The sequence below is a fragment of the Anolis sagrei genome, chromosome 1 (genome assembly GCF_037176765.1).
Source record: "Anolis sagrei isolate rAnoSag1 chromosome 1, rAnoSag1.mat, whole genome shotgun sequence".
Lineage (NCBI taxonomy): Eukaryota > Metazoa > Chordata > Lepidosauria > Squamata > Dactyloidae > Anolis > Anolis sagrei.
This window is the reverse complement of record NC_090021.1, coordinates 60,281,610-60,307,057: the sequence shown is the minus strand read 5'-3', so window position 1 is coordinate 60,307,057 and position 25,448 is coordinate 60,281,610. Positions and strand designations below refer to the sequence as shown.

The window sequence follows — 25,448 nt, the reverse complement described above, 5'->3', positions numbered from 1 at the left end:
TAGGACCTTAGCCTAATCCAGTTCTGAAAACAGTCACAATCCACAAACTATCTGGCCTGCTATTTCAAATCTTAAAAACACCAAATACACTGGACTACAATGAGAGTCTTTAATTATCCTTGAACTGGCCATTGAGTGCTGTTGAAAATGCAATATTGTGGCTAATAGTGTAACTCAGACTTTTCTCATGTAATGGCTTATTCAAGAAAAAAAGTTACTACCTATGTCTATGAAAAAACAATATAAATCTAAGAGTCTTTCTTGCCCTCTATTACGAGAAAGCAGACACCCAGGAAACTTAAGGATTATATTACGCATGAGAATACAGAAGTGAATTGTATGCTAGACCTACACATTACCAGTAAACCTTCTCTCCTCACTGCCATGTCAACCAGCTTCTGTTCTTTTCCTGTTTAATTTGTGCACTGCTCCCCAGAATGCAGATACAGATCAGGATTATATCCATCGGCATATTTTGAAATATTACAAGGTAGGCAACTTTGTAATAACTAATAAGGGACTTACTCATTTAATAAGCAATATCACTGAGATTGTGAACATCAAATGCTACTCAAGTACATTTTCAAAATTTAACAAATAGTCTATGGTTATAAAGCCATTTTTATGGAGAAGATTTAATTTGCATAGAATGATCTTCAGATGCATATTTAATGTTTAATTACTATAAAAAGCTTTGGACCCCTGGTGGGTTGAGAGTTGACAAACAAGTATCTTATATAACATGAAAAAAGAATTAATGATAGCACATGGGGCAATATTACACACATATGTTAAGGTTTATTGATCTCTAAGATAAAAGGAAGTAGTTCAGAAACCACCAATTAATTATACTGATGGTGGGGAGAAGAGGGAAATACCAGCTCCAAGAAAGAAAACTGAGTATACATACTCGTTCGTTTTCTGAAGCAACTATCCACTGCTTCCATATTCAGTAAACAAACAATTAAACTAAAAAGTTAAACAGGAAAGCTAATTTGTTAGGATTAATCTTAAATTATTTTACGTTCTTTTAACTGTTTAACATCCTGATGTTGCAATGTTAGTGCTATCTTGTTGCAAGATGCTTAGTGAGACAGCAATAAACATATACCTTTCTTGTTTCAACAACTCCACTGGATGCTATTCCATTTCCAGCACAATTCCATGTGCTGGTTATAAAGCCCTATAGAGTTCAGGTCCAGCCTATGAGATTGTTACAAATCTATATATGATATCAAAACTCTAAAATCTTCAGATGAGAACATGCTGGTGGAACAAAGGAGGCAATTTTCTTGGTAATTGGTCCCAGTCTCTGGAATATTCTCCTTGCTTTCTTTCCACAGACAAATTACAATGGGAGGAGTTGGGGAAATGGCATAGTCAGGTACAATCACTGGATAGATGTTAGGAAATACTGAATTTATTTATGTATATGCAAGTATATATACACACGTGTACATGTGTATAGGTTTTAATTTTTTAATAACTTTGCACATTTTAAAATAAAAAAAACCACACACACTTTACTGGCTCTTATGAACAGTTTTTAACATGTACTAGTTTTAGCAACCCGTTGTTAAAACCGTATTGGATACAAGGGGGGACGGGGACTAGCAACATTTTCCATGACTACAGCCAAAAATGGGTGACATTTGGGGGGAAATGAGGTTTTGGGGAAAATGGGTGAGGGAAGTACCAGGGAAGTCCTGAGCAAGCATCTCAAATAGCTTCAGTGAGGGAAATCTAAAATATGAATGACTGTTATAATAAAGAAACTGAAACCAAAGTGTGAAAACTAACATCACAATCCAAGTAGCAAAACACTGTATAAATCCAACTTCATTAGCTGACTAAGGGGGCAGAATAACCTTGTCTCAAGTTTAATTAATATCTATGACTCTCAAACACTGAGTAAGAAACATGCCGTAGAGTTCTTTCATCTTCATAGTTCACTAAATTCATGGGTGTTTAGGGCATTCTAGCCATGAAAGATGATAGCTACAAAACTTCAGCTATTCAAGGAAAATAAAAACAAAAGTATACATTGCTCATTTTTAAAGGAAAACAATATTTCTTCAATGTTATGAAGAAAAAGGTATCATATAAAATTATGCATGATTTCACAGTCAGGGAAATGTGTCTAGAGAATGTCCTACCAAAATGTACTGAATCCAATTTCAAATCACAATTAGCGGATGGACACCTGAGAGCAGTTGCAGTATCTCAGGTTAACTACTTCAGATCATAGTCATCTGAACAAGTGCAGTAAATAATCAATACTTTGGAAGGAAAGAGATCAGTTTTAGTTTTAAAGAAACTGCCTAGGAAAGCTAAGTAATAATTACCTTTTAATTCTGGACTAAGTGATGAAATATATGCTATATGAGTTCTTATCCATCTTACTTCAATTTTAGCCCATCACATCCATCCAATATCAATCTTGTGTTGCACTGATAGAGTTTGTCTTTCACTTTTTAAAAGGTAGTAAGTAACTTGTAAAGAGAAAAAAAACTAATCGGTACAGAGCTGTCACTAATATGATGTATGCCATCAATAGATTTTTGCTATTGATAAGACTGAGGTTTAATTTAGACTAACCATGGTTAATACTGAAGGAGTATGTATTAATTACCTTCAAATGCTTGTGCAGCATCAACTAGATGAGACCAGTCTAATCCTGTTGCAGTATCTGGAAGTGGCATCAGGCCAGGATCATTGAATCTTGATTTGTCAGATAAAGATCCATCTGAGAACCACAGCTCATCTGAGTGACAAATAAAATGCACTGTCTTTAGGATAATATGTGTGAAAAAATATGTAAAGTCTAAAACCGTGTAAGACAAATGCATAACCAGTCCGGATGCTGACACACAGCAGGAAACTAGGAATGCACAGTTGAGTCTCGGTACCTGCTAGTGTTTGGTTCCATTATATTCAAGTCCCATTATATACTCTAACATAGTAAATGTGTGCCCCTTACATAAAATGGCAAAATCAATGGTTGCTTTTTGAAATTAAAAAACAAACAAAAAAACAACAAGCTGTGGATAGTTGAATCTGTGGTGACAGAATCCATGGATATGGAAGGGTGACTGAACTATTATGTATAGATATCTGTCCACCTGATGGTTATCATTAATCATAAAGACCATTTCTTGAAAAGGAGGAAAACTATAGTTAAATTAATTTCTGAATGTTGAGACTTTTTGAGGGGAATTTCTTTGCTTGGATGCTTATATTGATTGATCTGCTAAATACAAACCATATTTATTAAATGGTATCATTCAATGTTGGTTCTAAAACCAACCATCAGTCAAGCTGTTATTTGCAAACGTTGTTAACCAGTTCATCTGAAATTTTGAGTGCAAGTAAATATGAGGCAACCATGTATCCTAAGAGTTTTTTTGTATTATAAAAATGACAACATATTGGTTAAATAAATTTTAGTTTTGGTAACTATTTGTTTGTTTGTTTATTTAATTTCTCCTAGAGTGAGACTCAAGGCAGTTTACAAAAGACTCGGATAAAACCTACAATAAAACCATCTTTAAAAGCATACAAAAGTTGAAAATAAAGCATCCATCATAAAATGCCTCTCTGTGAGCAATTACACAGTAAAATCCTGCTTGAACAAAAAGGTATTTGCAACCCAGTGGAAGGAGAACAGGGAGGGGAAAACACAAGATCTGAGCCATATTATGAAACCAGATAGAAATATTTCATGTATGAAAGAAACAAAACTTAAGAATTCAGAATGACTATCAATCACTACATCTTAATGAAAGCTAAAATGTGGGCATCATTTTCAAATGACAAAAGGTTAACTCTTAAAGAAAGAAAAGCAGACATTCGCTTATAACCTCTTACAACTTTGAGTTGTTTAACAACTGATATAAATTTTAAATATTTCTACTGAAAATATAGAAGACAGTATTTACTTCCCTGAAAACGTGCAACATGAATTAATAGTGAATTAATAAACTATTCATAATCAATAAAGAATGTATGATGGAGTGACAATAATACACTATCTTGGACTTGGTATCAGTATTGGAATTAACATGTTCAAAAGACAATAAGCTAAAGACAATTTGCTATTTACACTCTTTATCTAAAAAAATAAAATAAAATGCAAAGAATTGCAATGCAGTAGAACACTGCATGCTGGGCATGTAAAAAATTCCTAAATTCAATAATTGGCATTTGCCATCTAAAACCACAAGCAATACCATGCAGTCAGTGGAGATCAACCAGAACTTTCACTTGGTACAACTCAGGATGGTCCTAAACAGTTGTTGCAGGCAATCCAAAACACTGGAATCCAAAACACTGAATTCAGCCTGCATTTTGATCCAACAGGAACACCCTAAGTAGCTTCAGCAGTAGGAGGGCTGTCAGCTATAGTGGCATCAGGGCTACATACTTGGCAGCTGATCTTCCTAGTTCCATGCCATATGACTGGCAAAAGGGTCTGGGGGGAGTATGGGGGGCTCACTCCTTTCATAAATCTTTGCCAGTCAAAAGGCACCGAATCAGTAAGACACGTTGCCAAGGAGCAGGTATGTAGCCCCGAAGCCACTGGAGCTGACAGTGAGGAGGGGACAGCCATTCCTTGCCCCTGGGCACCTGAGCCAAAGAGTGCAGGATGGCTGTGGGGAGACCTGGTTCCACATAGGACCAGCAGGTATCTCACTGCCAGAACTCAGGGGAGAGCCTAAATCTAACTGCAGAATTTGGGTTTTCCTCTTAAGTTACTTTAACCCGGAGTGGCTTTCCCTATGTTAATTTAGGACAGCATGCATGTCTTTTGTAGTTCCCCATGGTCTGATCCAAACTTTCACAGACCTAAATTGTCTGTATATATGGAGCCTCAGTTTTTATGCTTCATTTGTAAGGTGGTTTTCCAATGGCAAATTTAATATCACAACAGAGGGATTTTAATGTACATACTTACGTCTTAAGTTTCCAATACCACCAGTTACATTTCTTCCGGAAGGTAAAGTGCTGTGATATGGTGGCGTAGTGCTGAATAAAATATCACTTGGCAATGCTTGGTCTAACATTGAACTCCGTGAACTGGCATATGAAGATCCTCTCCTGTTGCTACATATGCTCTCATCAGAAAGAGTACGGTACAATGTCCTTCGTGGGGATAGGTTGCCATAAAATGAAAACTGAATATTGAAAAAAAAAATCAGTACACTCAAACACTAACCACAATGATTATAACTATATTCAAGAGTTTCACAAATAAAACTTATCATGCTATAATCATCATCATCATCATCATCATCATCATCATCATCTTTATTTATATTCTGCCCTATATCCCCAGAGGGACTCTAGGTGGATTCCAAACATAAAAGGCAAGCATTCAATGCCCGAGCGCAACAACAATACATCCATAATAACGAAAACTGACAACCCAACATATAAAAACAAATTATGCCTTCATTGTATTGTCGAAGGCTTTCATGGCCATAATCACTGGGTTGTTGTAGGTTTTTCCGGGCTATATGGCCATGTTCTGGAGGCAATTTTTCTCCTGACGTTTCACCTGCATCTATGGCAAGCATCCTCAGAGGTAGTGAGGTGATCTCACTACCTCTGAGGATGCTTGCCATAGTTGCAGGCGAAACGTCAGGAGAAAAATTGCCTCCAGAACATGGCCATATAGCCCGGAAAAACCTACAACAACCCTATGCCTTAATTGATTTAATTGACGAACATTAGTTTTATCTCTCTTCAATGTCAGGTTTACTGTCATTTTAGTGTTGTCATTCCTTACTGTATTTCTTTCTGCCAAACAAGCATATCTATCTATCTATCTATCTATCTATCTATCTATCTATCTAAAAATGCTGTTCGTTTTGAGTGACATCATAACTCAAAATCTGCCAGACCAACTGCCGCCAAATTTGGCCACAAGACACCTACTAACCCAAGGAATGACCACCACTCAAAAAAATGGATTTTGTCATTCGGGAGTTGTAGTTGCAGGGATTTATAGTTAACCTATAATCAAAGAGCATTCTGAACTCCACCAAAGATGGAATTGAACCAAACTTGGCACACAGGACTCCCATGACTAATAGAAAACACTAGAAGGGTTTGGTAGGCATTGACCTTGAGTTTTGGAGTTGTAGTTCACCTACATCTAGAGAGCACTGTGAATTCAAACAATGAAGGATCTAGACCAAACTTGGCAGGAATACTCCATATGCCTAAATATGAACACAGATGGAGTTTGGGAGAAATAGATCTTTACATTTGAGAGTTGTAGTTACTGGGATTTATAGTTCACTTACAATCAAAGAACATTCTGAACCCCACCAACAATTGGGCCAAACCTCCCACATAGAATACCCATGACCTACAGAAAATACTGTGTTTTCTGGTGGTCTCTGGCAACCCTTCCGACATCCCATTGCGATTCTCAGGTTGAGAAATGCTGCCTTAAGGCCATTCAGTCCAACTCCCTCTACCAGGGCAAGAAAACATTAATCAAAGCCCTCCTGACAAAGAGCCATCCAGCCATAGATATAGATAGACATATATGATTCACACACACACACACACACACACACACGTATATGACAGATATAGTATCATTGATTTAAAAGGGACCCCTAAAGAAGGACAATTATATGTTGCATATTTCAGAGTAGGCAAGCCAGACAATCTCTACATCAACACTGACAAAGAAACAACAAGAAATGCTGTTTAGCCATAAGCATAAAGAAATTACATATATTAGAAATCAACACTTTCTCATTACTTTATTTTCCAGTTGACTAGACTGGGCCACAGCAACGCATGGCAGGGGACAGCTAGTAACATTATAAATTGTTAGAAACAGAAGACAGTAGAACTAAATCTGGAATAAGACTAACTTTCTGGTGGTGACAGATATAAGAATTTTCAAAACTAAGAATATATTGGCTTTGTTTTAATTTTTTCGTTTTATTATCCAACGTGTCATCATTAAAGAAAGTACAATTTTAAACAAACAGATAATATAAATTCAACCTATGCAGATTTTTGCTTTTTTTAACAAAATAGCACCATGTATTTTTACACATATTGTTTCTGTGGCAGATAAAAGAGCTTGTCATTTTTCAGAATAGCCTTTCATCCTTTGCCTTCAGCCTCACGTTCTCTTGCCTGTCCTGTTCCAAAGGGTTCTCCAATCTTCTAGAACAAATTCTCATAAAATACAGGGGGATCTGGCAAAATTCCCCCTGCTTCCTCTCACAAGGGCTTGTATACTCCGGGAAATTCTAGATCCAGGTCAATGCACTTTAAGACTCTCATAGGCTTACTTTAGATATTATTTAACATTTATGATTTTTTTCTCTTTACTGTGACAAGAGCATAGAAAGAAAGTGAGTTACTCGGAATGGCTCTTCTGTGGTTCATGATGATTCTACTTAGCTACAGATTTTTTCTTTCCATTTTGTATTTCAAAATATTTATTGTCATAATGCATCACCGCTAAAGTATTATTTCTTTTCATTAGTTTTCTAAGCTGAAGCTAAATTGAATAGTGATGAGCCACAATGATTAAATGCAATTGTATTAAACTGTTCTATTTTGCTTTATCCTATCACTGAGAAGTTTTGCACTACCTCTGACACCTCAGAAGTAAGTATATATGAGCACTGGTTTTCTATTGACTGCATATGTGTAAAAATAACATTTTCATTCTTCACAAAACCCTGGCATAACTTGTGCAATATGCATTAATTTTACGTGTATATTTGGGTTTTTTTATTGTTAATGACCTATAAATGAGATACTCTAAGAGTCCCAGGCATATCTACACTGACCCTTTATGCCAAAAGAGGGTGAGATCAGCTCCATGTTGGTAGCATGTGGCATGAAGCTGAGTCAGGTGAACACAGTAACTGGGTAAGACAGCACCTATGTAAATACCATTAATTCAGTGTGTTACTGCAGATGAGATGGGCAAGAGGGGGCCCCAACGTTCAAAATTCAATTTACGAAGTTTATATAATCTCAGGTACACAAGATGGGCCAAATATGGGTGGACTCTTGGGTTACAGGAGTTGTGTTCTTGCTTTATGCATTTGAATTAGTCCTGAGAAAGGACAGTTTTCTTTTGAGGGAAGAAGAACTCATTAATGCATTAACAATGCAAGCCATGTTTCCTTTATGACATTTTAAAGCAAAGCTAATTTTATACTTTCATTAAGCACAGATTTCTAAGTGTTTGATATCAGCCTGCTAGTGAATCCCTTGGACTACTTGAACACTGAAGATATTATTTTCATACAAAAATGCTGTCTTTTTATTCAGATTTTTGGAGCTGAAGAATGGGAAACAGTCATAACGTAATTAGAAACTACTCTTCATCTATATTTAGGAACTGACAAGAAAATCCAGAGCTTTTAAACAAATATATTCCATCCCCACCCCACCCCCACCCCATTTATAACCTCAGTAACTATATTTGGGGAAAACTTACTATCTGAATTACTCCTTCCATTCCTTTAAATGATTCTTTTTGGAATGATTATGAATAAAGTTAAGACAGTAATGGATTGTGTAAGGACACAATTGTGTGTGATAGTTACAGACAAAAAAGTAGCTAACCTTTCTTCTGCCTTCCTCCACAGAGATGCTGTCTGGCATCATCAGTTTCAGAAATTCTTCTTTTGACAAGACTCGTTGGTTTTCAGAAACCGTACTTACAGAAGCTTGAAGCTGACTTGAAGATAGGCCATCACTATCACTATACATTCTGCAGAAACAATTATTACATTGTGGTTTTTAAAAAGGTTTATTAACATCTTTTCAACTTTTGTTCTATCCATAATGCCTTTAAAATATTTATTTGAAGTGTTTTTTGAAAATCAAAAAATGTTTCTTCAAAGGAATATAAAAACTATTAATCAACTTTTACTTGAAGGCTTCCATAAAGTAAAAAGAAGAAAAAATATGAATAGCCTATCATCAACAACAAAGAGGTAATGATCAAAATGGATACTAAAATCCCATATTATGGTATATAAAAGCAACTCTTCATAGAGGATCTCTGACTCGTGTTCTTAAAATCATAGGATAATAGAGTTAGAAGAGACCACATGAGCCACCTAGTCCTACCCTCTGCCATGCAGAAAAACCACAATCAAAGTTCCCCTGACAGATGGCCATACAGCCTCTGTTCTTAGACTAGACCACTTTTCTAAAACAGTTCTGAGAATGAGAAGAGTGTTAGTTAGAATGAATGTTTATTCTTGAATGGCAAAAGGAGCTATCCATGTTTTTTTCCATTATACCCACATGTAAATTGGCTATACAGAAGTCTAGGAGTATTTTTCTGTTATATCTGTTGACTCCCATTAGTTGACTCCCCTTAGTTGCATTTTAAAGCCTTGCTTACCAAACTATTCCTTAAAAATTGTTCAGTTATAAATCCCACAAGAGAAAGCTATGTAATGTTGGGGCACAAACATAGTAACTCCTTTTATAAATCTTTAAACATGTGGTAATAATACATCATCTCCTGGTCAGAAGACTTGCCAAGGCTGATTATCTGTCTTTTAAATGTGTTAAGTTTTAAACTCTTAAAAATGCTGTTCTGTATAAAAAGTGAGCATATTGCTAACTTGGATGTCTTCTAGGACGAGTAACTGAGGCTCTCGAGTAACTGAGGCATAGGTAAACTTCAGCCCTCCAGGTGTTTTGGACTTCAACTCCCACAATTCTTAACAGCTGATAGGCAGAGAAAGCTCAAGATTTTGTAAAACTATAGTTGCCATGACTCAATAGCATTGAGTCAGGACAGTTAAAGTGAATTCATTCTACAGCATAGATACACCCCCAGGTTTTCCTTTCCATTGCTGGAAGCTTTGGGTTCTAACACTTTTGTTTTGAAAGAAGAAATTCTAAGGAGGCAGCAATTATAATCGACAAACTGCAGAGTGCACTTTTGTCACTCCATATTACATTCAACAGCAAATACTTTTTGGTTTCAGGGCCTTGAAAACTGAGGCGTGCATTAAATTCAATGGTGCATTAGACTTGAGTTAATATTATATTTCAAAGTAGATGGCATTATTTATATAAGGAAACAGCCTCATCAGTTTATCTATCTATTTGAACTATAAAATGAATTCTTCATTCAGATTTAGGATTCTCTGTTCATATAATACAGGGTTATTATTTATTATAACAAATAATAAAATAATAGTAATATAGGGGGTTTCCAGATGGATGTCTCCTCGCACTATCAATCAAAATACAATAAACAGCTATTTTAATCTTCTTGTTCTGAAAAGATTCTTTCTTGATGTAAACAAAACAGAAGGAATTACAGAAAAACTCAGGAGTATTAGGAGTATAAGATGCCATTTGGACACATCATGGTCCCAAGCAGGAAGCACGGTGACTGCATGAGAAAGGTCTAGTTTGGAAGCACCCATAAATAGATATCAGAGGGTTAAAGGCAGCCAGATTTCTATAGAACTGGCCTGCTTCTTCCAAAGCCTTGCTTTTCCTTTTCCTTTATGTTTTGGATGCTCCTCCCTCTTAAACACAGAAAACATGGACAAAATCTCTCTTACTCTTGACATTCAGAAGTTTCAGATTCTTCAGGTGTTGGGCTACCTTCTGATTTTTTCCAGCCAATAACATATTTGCTTATTGCTCCTTGTCGAGGGTAGCATTTTGCTATGGATCCAGGGATCTGTTGACCACAGTTTTGGGATACTATGTACACTTTGGAGGTATCCAATGATCCCGTGCTCTTAGGTCCATGTGCTGAAGGACTTCCTGAATGATGTGACCCACTAGAAAAGGGGAGAAAATATGCAGTGCAGTACTCATGTGTGAGGAAATCAAATACAGAAATAAAAATCAACTCCTTTAAGAAAAAGAACTAAAGTTTTCTTAAAATCAGTAATTTCTAATTCCATTTACTGCCTGAGCACAAAGGGCACATTCTAGCTAATATTGAACATTAAATATTATGAAATATTATCCTTTTGAAATAAGTGGAAGATTTTTTTATTTCTATTAATTTCCCTGTTCAATCGCATGGTCTATTCTGAATACTCAAATATCATTATATACAAAGTAGCAAAATGGTATCCTTTACATAAAATGCATAAACAAGATTTGTTTTGGGGATTTTTTTAAAAAAAATTCAATCCCTGAATGATTAAATCTGTGGATGCAGAATCTGTAGGTGTGGAGGGCCAACTGTAACTTGCTAATAATTGAAAAGCATTACAAAAATTATTTAAATGTATCTCACCTTTCCTTAATGAAATGCAATTAATGCAACATACTTATTTTAGATAAACTATTTGAACATATATACTGGCATGTCCTAAGATTAAAATAAAATACATAATTTTAAAGTATGTCTTTCCAGATAAAAGAAACACATACATGGGATTCCTATATAAGGGACTTATCTCTAAAGAGCATACGTTAACACAACTTCAACATGCTTACTTTGTCACATCACCTATGGCTCAGTAAAATGAACCTGGATCTACAGGTTCATTTTAATATAAAAGGTTTAGATTGTTTGTTGATTTATTTCCAAACATATTTTATGGAAGAAGAGAAAAAAGCAGGAATATTTGTTTTATTCTTCAAAAACCTACAAGTATTTAATCCTTTAAAAAAACCTGGATGACAGAAATAGACCACAGAGAATAATAATACAATATTAATCTTTCTTTCCTGGGCTGAGCCAATTTTTTCAGATAAAACCAGCGATTCTCTAGCTATCTGATGTGAGGAAGTACCAGTTCTTCTTTACTCTCTACATGCTATGTACCAGTACTCTATTGGTAGTCATTTGCTAAAATCAATGATGATGATGACAACGATTGGATGACTCCGGGAACAGCACTTTGAATAGACTAGTAGCATCTCTTTATTGACGGATCGAGGTGCAGAGAGAGAGAGAGAGAGAGAGAGAGAGAGAGAGAGAGAGAGAGGACTTGAGATCAGGGCTGGCCAAAGAAAGGGGCGGGATTTGCAGTGATGCAGTAACATGGAATATGTTTCACATTATCTCCTAGTTAATATAATTTTATGTACTGTAGGATTTGGATATGATTTTGAAACATTTGTTATCAAATATGTTAACATCAGTGGAAAGCTAATGACATACGTTTGTAAAGGATAAAATGTTTTCACACTTTCTGATATTCAAGTCCCAATGGCAAATGTAAGTGAACCAAACTACATATTTCACATATTTTCTATCTGTAATTGGATTAAGTATATTCCAAATAAAATACAATGTTCACAACAAGCAAGAAGAAACTGACAAACTACTCAACACTAATAATCTGGTTACACATACTGAAGGAGATCACTCACCTGGAATGTGATGATATTTCACTGAGATCTCCCATACTGCCATCACCTGTATGACTACTGGAAATGGCAGAAGCATAACTGTGAACAGCATATATTTTTGTCTCATCATCTTGCCCAGGAGTTTCAGAAGATTCAGCCCACTGATCAGTCCGACCATGTATTCCTGACCGGCTTCCAGCAAGGTGCAAAGGGGCCAAAATTGGAGCAGGCATACAAGGAGCAGTATCAATGCCACTGTCAGTAGAAGCCCCTTTAATGTATGTTAATCCAAGCAAATCTGTGTCCATTAGATCTTCAGAGCCAAAGTGTTTATCATCACTGTTACTGGATGTATTACTGGACAAGGTATTACTGCTAGAATGACTGGAACAGGTTTTGTCTCCAATCTTAAAGAAAAACATTTTATGTTATGAGTTTATTTCCCATGTTTCATAGTTTAATCAATAAAATAAGCAAACACCTGGAACATTATCATTTGTTACTTGAGCCAAATATAATGAAGCCGATTAAAGGTTTTGGCTATAAACATTATTAATAAAATATATAAATACAATCATTACAATTTCAATTAACACGAAAACAAGGTGGAAAGTAACTTATCTACTACATATGACATTATAAAAATGATGCAATAAATTGTATTCAAAGAAAGTTTGAAATGAAACATATTTCATACTGCATTGTCATATATCCATCACAATACAGGAGATTCTCTTCCATATGAATAATTGAAAACAGGGTGTAACTAGTGACCGCCTATTTTACTAGACTACCAAATGCTGTCATCTAGCAGCTGATTTGTCTGTGTTTGCTTTAGACAGTCAATTCTTCCTCAAGCTATGGCAAAAATATATCTGTTTTTGCATATTACAGAGACAGGTTACAGTTTGGATTATGCCACCTTTTTGATGTTAGAATTATCTGGAATCCTTATGTACGGAAGGTACAGGAAAATAATGATAACAGGTCATTGTTGTCCCAATCAGAAAATGAACTACCAGCTGCTCCCAAGCATTCCGTATGTATTAACAGAAGAATCCAGAAAGGTATACAATATTTTGGATATTCTAAAGGTAGCAGTACAGTAGCTGTGGTTCCTGGTGCATCCTGAAACAGTCCTGAAACATCACCCCTGGCACTAACAAAGGTGGATGATTCCTGTAGGACTAAAAATTCTAGGTGACTGAAATAGTTTCAGAGTAAAAGTAGGCACTCTAGCTGCTACCTTTTCATTTTCTTATGACTCCTCTTGGCCCCATATGGGCCAAGAAATGTTCTTAAAACTATATGACAGACAGACACAAGTTTCAGTTTTGCTGAGCAGTATATGCAGCCACCAAAAGTAAAACACAGCCGTCATTGCTTTGTAAACTAGGGAATTAGCAAGGGTCCAAGAACCCTGAAAGGACCAGAGAGTGGAGCAACCATTTGGTGAGTTCATGGGAAAATCAATCCTGTTCTGCACATGTGGGTATCAGTGATAGATTATAGAAAGAAAAGGCAGAAAAAATATCCCCACTACACCTGGACACCTCAGTATGTACCACTGCTTCAAATCACTAATGCTAGGAAAATTATCTAAAGAGAAAAATAGAAAACCAGATGTCTTTATTCTTTCTCTTTCACTTTCTTGTCTTAACTTCCAATCTTGTAAGATTTAAAATCTAGAAATTCCAATAAAGTCAGTAATGTCAGATCCTCTTATAAGGAGACCCAAGCATATAAAATAGCTTGAAAGAGCGTAGGAGGTAAAAGCTATGTGTCATCTTTCAGTCATAAAAATTAAAGCATATCTGCATACATACATGTGCAAGTAGAAATATAGGATAAAATGCCAGAGAGAACAAGTGGCAAGGTCATTGTCAAGAGGTCAAGATAGTAGTTTAGTAATGATGAAGCATGGCTTCAATCAGTCATAAAGCTGAACTGGGACCGGCATAATTTTGTTCAAAATAGAATATAGGAATCAAAAATGCTCAATGAGTTAGATTTGTTGGAAGCTCTTTTGTCTTACGGACTAACACCCACAATCATATGCTAGCTGGAGTAAAGGAGAGAGGAAATGCTTATGTACATGAACTGGAGGAAAATGCACTGCTAAGCCTGACATAGATTTTTAATTTACTACAGAATTAATATTAGTACACAACAGGCTCTGATTTTCAATTCTCACACTTCAGTTCTCACATTATTTAATTCAGCTGGAAATAATTGTTTCTTAATATCAGGTCATCAGTGCTATTCTCACTATCCATCCTCACAAATTAACAGGAACAAACATAACAAGAAATTCTAATTGGATGCATTCTTGAAAGAATAAATAAAATCATTATTTCTCACAATATGACAAGAGATGGCAATGTATGAATGTCACTTCAATACAATAGGAGATGGATATGGGACTTTGGGAGCCAATGCAAATCAGGTTCTAATCAGACACCAAAATTATGCTTACATTTGTGAGCCTTTAATCCATTCAGTGCCCTAGAAACCAGCACATGCCCTTTATAATTCACTTGTCCAAGGTCCCAGCCAGTTAGAACAATTCAATCCATTTCTGCATCATATGTGCTTATAGTTTGTGAACTCTATTTTAATAACTCTCAGAACCTTCCATTCATTTTATATCTAGGTGTTTAATATTGCCAAATAAAAACTGGATGGTCTTTTTGCTTCCAATTATTATTCCTCAAGGTTATTCCATGATGATATAAAACAAAATAATGTGAAACAGAACCTCTGGGTATGGAAAGGTAGAAAATTGATCAACGATAGCTTACCCATCTTGTAGTACAATCTACCCTCAATAATGCCAATTTCCTTTTGTGTATGGGAAAGCTACTGACAAAATAGAAACTTTCAACCAAGCTGGCAGTTGTAGTCACATAACATGTGAGAAAGATTCCTATTTGGGAAACCCTAAGTAAAAAGACTTACATGAGAAAATTTGTTTGGTGAATCCTTGCCACTGCTCTCTTTCTGTAAAGCCCGGTCTTTATAGGAACTCAAGACTTTGGTTGATGGTGCATGCCACTTGGTTTCTGCCATAAATAATTATGTGTTTTAATTTCTAAATACACAAAACATATTGAACAAGGAAAAAAGTCTCACAGCTTAATGCTATATGCGTCAGATTTGCAACAGTGATGTTCGCTGGAATTTCAGGATCAGGAATTTTGGTAAGGCTTTAAATTGAAATCTATGTCACTTATTGCTGTAAATAACCATGAGATACACATGGTTTGCTGTATCTTCTCCATGAATACAACACATGCAGCATTCCACTTGTTACTGGACTGCCTCTCCCAGCATTTCTCAGAATTAGCTCTGCAGCTGGGAGTTACAGTCCAACGTTTGAAGAGCTACATGATTTTTCATCCTTGATCACCCCTAGAATAATATAAAATCAATAGCTATATCACTATTATTTTTGGGCACTGGTTACACGTAGTGATGCAAAAACAGGAAGTTAAATCATAATATTTTTAGGAATTACCTGAGTGCCTTTCAGACAAAAATTGACTTCATTTATAAAGTGAAATTCCTTTCCACCTTAAGCCCATGAAAGCCATGTAATTTGTTAAACAGTGAAATTATTGACAGATTCATAGAATCATAGATTGGACATGGGGTAACAAACTATAACTTTAATGTTAGAAAGATAGAAATAATACAAGAATTTTTCTGTTCTGATTAACTGTCTGAGAATCTTCCATGTCAAGGTGATGTCTGTCGAGGTGATGGCTGTAATGCCCTTTACATGAGTTGCCTCTGAATAATATCAAGCAGATTCTGCTGCAAGGACTGAGTGATTCCAACTTATTTGGAAGTCTATTATTGTACCAGCTGCCAGTCAGTTTCCAGAAAAAAAATCTAGAAACAATAAACTAAATTTACCAATTTTAAAGTTTTAAAACAGTTATTGACTGGGGTATCCTAAAAGGACTGACTCCCTCCATATGAACCACTCAATCTCAAAAATATGCACAATGACTTTACTATGTTAACAAGGCCCTTCTGAATATTCCATCACCTTCTGAGATGTGCCCAAAGTAAATACATTAGAGGATGGCACATTTTTTTCTGCGCTATTTACTTGGTCATTTTGGCAAGCAATCCTGTAGTTACGTTGAGCTTTTGGCTTGTCTGATCTTATCTGAATTTTTATTTATTTTTGTCTTCTTTTAAACATATTGACTTATTGGTGATCTTTTATTACTTTAATAGTATGAGGTTGTTATTTGTTGTTGTTTTCTTAACCACTTTGGGCACTCAACGAGTAGAAGAGTGGGATACATAATTGCCTCAGTGGTCTAAACCCAATATACAAGCACAACATAACTCTTTCCCTACTCCTCTCAAATGCAACACTCAGACTATCCAAGGTGTAGTTCCAAAGGGCTACCCAGATATCTGGAACAGATTTGGGGGCATATGTCTAAGATCTTAGGAGTATGTTATGATGGGAAATATTATATAAGTGGGAAACAAAATCAACAAATATGGTGATTTAGTTAAGACAGAATACTCATTACCACTGGAATGTCTAGTCCCTTCCAAAGTTTCTTCATGTTCTCTGCCTCCTTCACTCTCCAATGGACCTGAACCTTGATGATCATGAAGTAAAGGAGACTGACACCTTTTAATAAAGAGAGAAAATTGTGCTTTTTTCTGTTCACTGTGAAAACTGTTTTTCACATGGCAAGATTACATATTTTCAGTATTTTCATCTGATAAGCAAACACAATTAAGAGATTTAACAGTGACCGCTACAATGTTTCTAGCATCCTGATGATTATAGCATAATGTTCATCTAAGTGACAGACAAACTGAATATTAATCACTCTCAAACACAGTCGTCCCTATTTAATGTACGAGTTCTGACCTACTGCTTAATTTTTTTTGTTCAGATAAATAGGTATAGATATGAAAGACTGAAAATCCAAGCCTGGCACACACACCCACCCACCCACCATTTTACAATTAACTAAATTCTATCAATAGTGTAGTCCACAATATCCTTGACTATTTGCTATATTGCATGTATATTGATTTCTATATTTAATACTTATAAAAAGAGGTAGGGCAGTAAAGAAATAAATACCCGTCATATCCTACTTGGTGCCTCCATTGACTACTTCCACTCGGTCCAGGATCACTGGAAGATGACTGGTTGCTTGGTGAGCTTCTGAAATATTGACTAGAGTAATTTAAGAGGTACTAAAATCTGTGGTGCTTTAACAATTATGATTTGAGTTTTTAATATATTTGATTAATAAACTTGTTAAAATTATTTAATTAAAATAATTAGAAATTAATATGACAAACAGTATGATTACATTTGGGGGATATCCCTTATTTGAGACTGTTAGATGTGGTCATACTTTTATGACCACATCTAACAGTCTCAAATAAGGGATATCCCTTATAAAATCTCTACCCTATGTGGAAGTTGCTTCAGTTTATTACCAAGGTGGTTTTCATCAAGGAACTACTCTATAAGAGGTAATAATACCTCCCATATGCAGATAAGATAAAAATGTATCACAATCTGGCTGGTGCTAATATTGTCTAAGTAAAATGGTTACAGTGCTATGAGAAAGGCTTTTTTTTTACTTAGAACCACCACTCAATCTATATAATACCAAAAGATAAAGGAAACATGCAATAATCATTTCATCTAACACTTCAATTTGAAGAAGGAATTAAAATGACAACTGTATGGTGGCATATCATCACATTTGCTTAGGAAGACATACATTGACCTAAACATTGGGATCAACATTTCCCATGAAATAAAACTGTTCTATCGAGATAGCAGAAGGAGCCTCCAGTGGCACAATGGGTTAAACCCTTGTGCCAGCAGGACTGCTGACCAAAAGGTCAACAGTTTGAATCCAGGGAGCGGGATAAGCTCCTGTCTGTCAGCTCCAGCTTCTTATGCAGGGACATGAGAGAAGCCTCCCTCAGGATAGTAAAACATCCGGATATCCCCTGGGCAACATCCTTACAGACGGCCAATGATCTCACACCAAAAGAGACTTGTAGTTTCTCAAGTCGCTCCTTACATGAAAAAAAAATCGAGATAGCAGGACGTTGTAATATGTTTAAAAGCAAAGCACAATACAGTTATGTCTTGTCAGGTACAGCATTCCCAAGAATCAATACCAATTAAGCCTAATAGTTATGCTGTAAAATTAAGCAAAATAGTATCTACTTTTGGAAGAGTAAAAAAATGGGTTACACTGAAAGAAATTCTACTGCTTTTAATTTTTAATATGCATATTAAAAACATTCTATTATACAAGTATAAAACATTATATAAAAACTGTTCATATGAAAAATGAGAAGAAATTTAATAACAAATCTGTGAAAGTAACAAAATCTCAGTACTATTGAACTGATTGATATTGCAGAAAGACTGAACTAAAATGTTAAAGTGCTTTTTTATTTCTCAAGAGGAAATGATCACAAGCGAATGAGAAATCCAGACATTTATAATAAAAGCACACTTTATAAAATCTGACCAATAGTCTTGACCAACTTATTGTTCTTTATAAAACAGAAATATTATTAGTGGATTGAGAGATTTGGCCACCTCAAAAATGTATTGGAGAATGAGGTTTAGAGAAAGCTATTTGTTACATAACTCACTTTTCCTTACATCTTATCTTACTAACATAAGACCATGGGAAGAGTTTTGTCTCCCCTTCCTTTTTTCAAATAAAAGTTTTAAATATGGACCTGCAGAGTGGAATGGATATATGATGTAATGCTCTGAGATATTTTGGAAAGTATGGCTGATGACTAACCACCTGGAAGCTACTGAGTTTCTTTCATTTTGACAACTACTATTTCACATTTCTCCCAAAATTGGGGCTTAAAGTAACTTACAATTTTCAAACACAGCATAGCTAAAACACACAAAAAGTAAATATTAAACTATTGGCAGTATTACAATAATTTAAAACTGTACTTAAAATTATAATGCAATTAAATGATAAAAAGCATTTAAAACAGTTCCGTTAACCACAGCATCCATTTGTTCATTGTTTAAAAACTTCTGTTCTAAAAGCATGCCAGAATAAAAGAATGTCTTTGCCTGGCAACTGAAGAACATTAAAGAGGAGGCCATTTTTACCTTCCTGGGAAAGGTGTACCGCTTTAGGGGCAGTCACCAAGAAGCACTCTCTTGTGACCCCAAAACTTTGCTTGTGACTGTGATAGGATTGAGAGAAGGATCTATTTTGATGATCTCATGCTCATGGTAGGCTCATATGGGGAGATATCCTAGATAGCCTGGATAGCTATATAAGGCATTATCGGTCATAACCAATAGTTTAAATTATGTCCAGAAAGATACTGCTAGTCAGTGGAGCTGTTGCATTTAGCCATTCAATCAAACTGAATGCAGGAGAACACAATGAAAGCACTCCCGACAGATAGCCATCCAGCAAGAGTCACCATCTGGTCCCTGTAACCATACCACTCCCCTGCTCTCAATTTTTATGAATAAGCTCCTGTGGTATTTTACTAGTTAACCTTTTCAAGATGACAAAAGTAGGCTGAGCAGTACATCTTATATCCCATTAAAAAAGAGGGAAGGATATGAGTTTTAATGATATGAGGTACCTTTTTGGTATCGTCCTCACAAGTATTGACTTATTTGTTTAAAAAAAATGCTACAGGCAAACCTTGGGTTCTCTTGATATATAATCTGTAGATCAAATCTTTTTAAGATCTCGTAGAATATATTTTAATAATTGATGCAGCTCTTTTCAAAACCTTTAAAATCACTTTTTATCAAGGAGCAGAAAAGTTTAGGATTCAACCATTTAGAAAATATTATTAACAGAAAGTGTATTACCTTGCACCATCTGGCAGCTTTCTGTCAAATGATGTACTGCGAGGGATAGCTGTTTGCGCCTGTTGGAGAAGCTGCTGGCACTGCAATCTATCAGATGTTCCTAGGATTGGAGAGGCACGAGAGAGAGGCTGCCCAGCAGGAGTTGGCACCCGATGCCAAGTAGTATTCCTCCTAAAAGGGGTTTTATACTCACATGGGGTGCCTTCACTGTCAAGTTTGTACTCCACCATTGGAATTCGACACAGTTCTGAGCAACCCCTGCAGGACACGTAAGCACATCAATCCATCTTTGGAAATGATATATAAAGTATTTGCCACCACATCACTTAATTTTAAAATACTGCCATAGATAATATTCTATATACAGACACAGATATACATAGAATATTTCCTGTTGCAAAGTGAAACATCTAAGTAAACAACACCTTTACAACTGCATGGAATTATGCCTGCTACAGGAGATATAGAAATGTGTTATGGAAAATTCATCCCAAACAAGTATTTATTTATTTATTTATTTCACAGTTTTGTATACCGAGCTTCTCAACCTCGTTGAGGGACTCAGCCCGGTTTACAGCCATAAAAACATATACATTCATTAAAAGATCATATATCACAAATTACACATCAACTTTAAAATACACTAAATAGAAAACTACAGTGGTCAGTCATCCTATTAAGATGGATCTATATCCACTTCCATCCAGAGTCCTATGGTGTTGTCTCATTCCTCGAAGGCCTGACTCCACAGCCACGTCTTCACCCGTTTCCTAAATGTTAGGATGGATGGGGCGGTTCTGGCCTCCAGAGGGAGCGAGTTCCAGAGTAGCGGGGCCACCACCGAGAAGGCCCTGTCCCTCTTCCCCACCAGGCGCGCTTGCGAGGCTGGTGGGACCGAGAGCAGGGCCTCTCCAGATGATCTTAGTAATCTTGATGGTTCGTAGGGGAGAATACGTTCGGAGAGGTAAACAGGGCCGTAGTCGTTTAGGGCTTTATAGGTCAACACCAGCACTTTGAATTGTGCTCGGAAGCTAATTGGCAGCCAGTGGAGCTGTCGTAACAGCGGAGTTGTGTGCTCCCTGTACCCAGCCCCCGTTAGTAATCTGGCTGCCGCGCGTTGGACTTGCTGCAGCTTCCGGGCAGTCTTCAAAGGCAACCCCACGTAGAGAGCGTTGCAGTAATCTAAGCGGGATGTAACCAAAGCGTGTACTACCGTGGCCAAGTCAGCCCTCCCAAGGTACGGACGCAGCTGGCGCACAAGTTTTAATTGTGCGAAAGCTCCCCTGACCACCGCTGAGACCTGGGGTTCCAGGCTCAGCGATGAATCCAGGAGAACTCCCAGACTGCGTACCTGAGCTTTTAGGGGGAGTGTGACCCCGTCTAGCACAGGCTGTAACCCCGTACCCTGTTCGGTCTTACGACTGACCAGGAGTACCTCTGTCTTGTCTGGATTTAGTTTCAATATCTGTTGTCCCTCATCCAGTCCGAGACCGCGGCCAAGCAACGGTTCATGACCTGAACAGCCTCCTTAGTGGTAGGTGGAAAAGAGTGATAGAGTTGTTTCCTAAAACAAAATATTATCATATTGCATCAATTCTATGACACCCCCTTCCAAATCAAGGCTCCAAAAAGGAGTGCATCTTGAAATTTATGGTGTCCTAAAATAGCTTTTAAAATAATGGTGTGTTTTGCTGTCACGAGTTTCATTTCATTTCTCCATAGTGAAAGACAAAATTTAAAGCTTCATCTTGTCCTACTAAAAAAAAGTGAATTAATGATTGTGTGGATACCACTGAAAAAAGGGATTTAAAGATCTTGCTTGTCCCATTGAAAAAAGTGAACTAAAGATGATGCTGGTCCCATTGAAAGAAGTGATTTAAAGATCAATCTCTAATTTTACTGATTCCCATTTGTTGTTACTATATTGAATCCTCTTGCTATTAGAGAAAAATATTTATTACATACATTTCAGCACATCTTAGAATCAATGGTATATTTCAAAACTTGGAAGACTGGGTAGTTGAAAAGTATGCCAATTATATTCATGTATATGCGCGCACACATGCTATGCCTATGCCAAGTAAAACAAACAATGTATACTTTATCATATTTTATTTTTCAGTGGGACTTCTCTAAACCATGGGTGGATAACTTTTGTACAGTTTTTTGGCCATTTTTTCAGGTGGTCTCAAGTGTTTGGGCACCACACTTTTTGAAAGCATCTGTTCCATTTTTGGAGGTCCATTGTATCTTTTTAGAACAATTCCAGCACCCAGCACCACATTTCAAATGTCTTTATTTTTCTCACTGTAAACTTTCTTCACTGCCCAGAAACACCATGGCATTTTTTATCCTGACTTTAGTATTTATTATGCACCTTTGCATTTGAAGAGCTTATTTAATCCTTTCCTAACTGTCCTTCCAAGCATCTGTTTCTGATTAGATGATTACAGTCTCCATTTTGGTCAAAGACTAAGCCACAGTATACAAACTCTTTATCAATGTCAATGTCTTCATCACTCGCTTAAATGAACTATGCAATGCAATGATAATAATATGTATTACTAGAGTACCTATACAAATGACAAGTTTACTCTGTTATTATAATGAGGTTTGGGTCAAATCAAAGAGGAATAGCTTACTCAATGCCAACTAGTGGATTTATGCCAGAGGTCAACTCATCACTCACTTAATGAACTATGCAATGTCAACTAACAGTTTTTAGTCACTGCAATATACCAACTTAATAGTGTGTGATGCGTATTAAAACAATCTTCAAACTTCTAAGACAACAGAATAATATATGATTCAATAATATGTGATATAACTAAAGAGAAAAAGATTGCTTTAGTCAGATATACATGCCAAGAACCTTATCTTAATAGTACCATGTGAATGGATGAAAGCAAAGCAAGCCAAGATTAAAAAGGGCAGAAGGAAAGGATATTAAAAACTACAAAAAGTATTTGTATTGACAGAAGGGGGAAAGATTTCAGCTGCATTGGACTTGAAGATAGGCAGATTTTACAGATATAACGAAACAACTGGGAAGATTAGATAAGAGACTAAACTGAACAGGTTAAATCAGACACAATTAGGTTACAGATAATTAGTACGTTGCCACAGAGGGATAAAAAAGACCAGATCGTCAGTATTAATTAAACCTTCAACTCTTCCAAATATTTTGTCATTAATCACAGTATTGATAATCCATCAATTTGAAAATATTACAGGAGCCCATGATAATGCATAGTAAGAATGGTAAGTGATAAGAAAAGTAGTAATACTGTATTAGATAACAAAGAGAAACATATATCTCACAAATTGAATGCTACAGTATACATAGCATGTTGATGATATTTGTCTGTTTTACAAAAAAGAGGAAGAATTGTACATACATATTACAAACTGAATGTACCTATTAAAGTTATTATCTCTCTAATTACTACAGTATATATTTCACTTTTACAGTATTCCTGAAAGTTATAAAACATTTTAGTACTCGAGATGGTCTGAGAATTCAGAACATTCCAGAATGTGATGGATGTTTTATCAGCATCCTAAAATGTACTCTCCTTCACAACTGCCCTATCCCACATCCTTCTCCATATTCTTCCCTGCTTTTGTCCCTAGTTTCCACCACCATCCTTGCTACCATCACACCCTCTATTTGTTCCTCTCCCCACATATGAAACATATCAAAAAATCATGAGTGTGAAATTTCACCCCTGCCTGATGCTTTGAAGATAGAAGGACAGCTCCCAATACAGCCCCTAGGCCCTGGCACTTGTCACGCCTTGCTTTAAATAATACAGTTGACAAATTACAGATTTAAATAACTGGCATTCACAGAAATCTTGTGGGAGTCATTTCTCAGATTCTAATATGTAAGTCTTTAGTATTTTGCTGGATATAGGGAACAATTTCATGATTCTTCATGTCTCATGACAACCACCCATCCTTCATTAAAATAGCACAGTGTTTCTCAAGCTTCCTAATGCTGTGACCCCTTAATACAGTTCCTCATGTTGTGGTGAACCCCAATCATAAAATTATTTTTGTTGCAAAATAATTTTGCTCCTGTTGTGAATCATAATGTAAATATCTGATATGCAGGATGCATTTTCATTCCCTGGATGAAATTTAGCACAAATATCTGATATGCCCAAATTTGAATACTGATGGGGTTGTGAGGTGGGATTGATTTTGTCATTGGTGAGTTGTAGTTGCTGGGATTTATAGGTAATGTACAATCAAAGAGCATTCTGAACTCTACCAATGATGGAATTGAACCAAACTTGGCGCACAGAACTCACATGAGCAACAGAAAATACTGGAAGGGTTTGGTGGGCATTAACCTTGAGTTTTGACTTGTAGTTCACTTACATCCAGAGAGCACTGTGGACTCAAACAATGATTGATCTGGACCAAACTTGACACAAATACTCAATATGCTGAAATGTGAACACTGGTGGATTTTGAGGGAAATAGATCTTGACATTTGGGAGTTGTAGTTGCATTCTGAACCCCACCAACGATAGAATTCGCTAAACTTCCCACACAGAACCCCCATGACCAACAGAAAAGACTGCGTTTTCTGATGGTCTTTGTCAACCTCCTACACCCCCTCACGACCCCCCCCCCGGGTCCCAACCCCCAAGTTGAGAAATGTTGGAATAGCATGAAAAGATCCACTGTTTTACATATTACAAACCAGTGCCCTTAAACTGTTTTACTTAAATCTCATTTACACAAAATAAGAATTACAAAAAGCATTCAAGAACGTCAACAAAGAAAGCAATATGTTAAAAGAGCAAAAAACCAAACCCACCAAAAACAAACAAAAAACAAAAACAGTAAAGTTACACCCAATATATTGATCAATACTGTGGATTTTTACCTTCTAGGAGATCCATCCTCATGGGGCTGGATAATAACAACCTTCACTGTCACAGAAGTACGTAGCAAATCAATCATTTGTTCATGACTCAGGGTTGCTACAGCCACTTTACAGATTTCCACTAAGCGACTGCCTTGGCGGAGGCCTGCTTTCCATGCAAAACCAAATGGCTCCACATCTGCTACAATTCCTTCAAAGTTAACATGGAATCCAAGTTGTCCCAAGCCATTTCTCCTCAGTGTCATTTCTGTTGTTTCACATCCTCTGGTTACTATCTAAAGAAGAATCAGATTAGTTAAGACTATAGGGCGATAA

General features: G+C 36.3%; 1 protein-coding gene across 7 annotated transcripts in view; it reads right to left on the bottom strand.

The window, feature by feature from the left end:
* Positions 1–25,448, bottom strand: part of SIPA1L2 (signal induced proliferation associated 1 like 2) — an 88,474-nt gene that overhangs the window by 8,312 nt on the left and 54,714 nt on the right. For 4 of the 7 annotated variants that reach the window (XM_067465251.1, XM_067465265.1, XM_067465269.1 and 1 more), the window contains 10 exons: positions 25,134–25,408; positions 20,234–20,491; positions 17,471–17,566; positions 16,902–17,005; positions 15,304–15,407; positions 12,367–12,752; positions 10,590–10,814; positions 8,617–8,764; positions 4,955–5,174; positions 2,633–2,764 (listed from right to left, as the gene is read on the bottom strand). In XM_067465251.1, coding sequence (XP_067321352.1) covers positions 2,633–2,764; positions 4,955–5,174; positions 8,617–8,764; positions 10,590–10,814; positions 12,367–12,752; positions 15,304–15,407; positions 16,902–17,005; positions 17,471–17,566; positions 20,234–20,491; positions 25,134–25,408 — 1,948 coding nt within the window. The remainder of the gene's footprint in view (positions 1–2,632; positions 2,765–4,954; positions 5,175–8,616; positions 8,765–10,589; positions 10,815–12,366; positions 12,753–15,303; positions 15,408–16,901; positions 17,006–17,470; positions 17,567–20,233; positions 20,492–25,133; positions 25,409–25,448) is intronic. The other 3 variants (XM_067465261.1, XM_067465275.1, XM_067465281.1) reach the window with 1 other exon arrangement.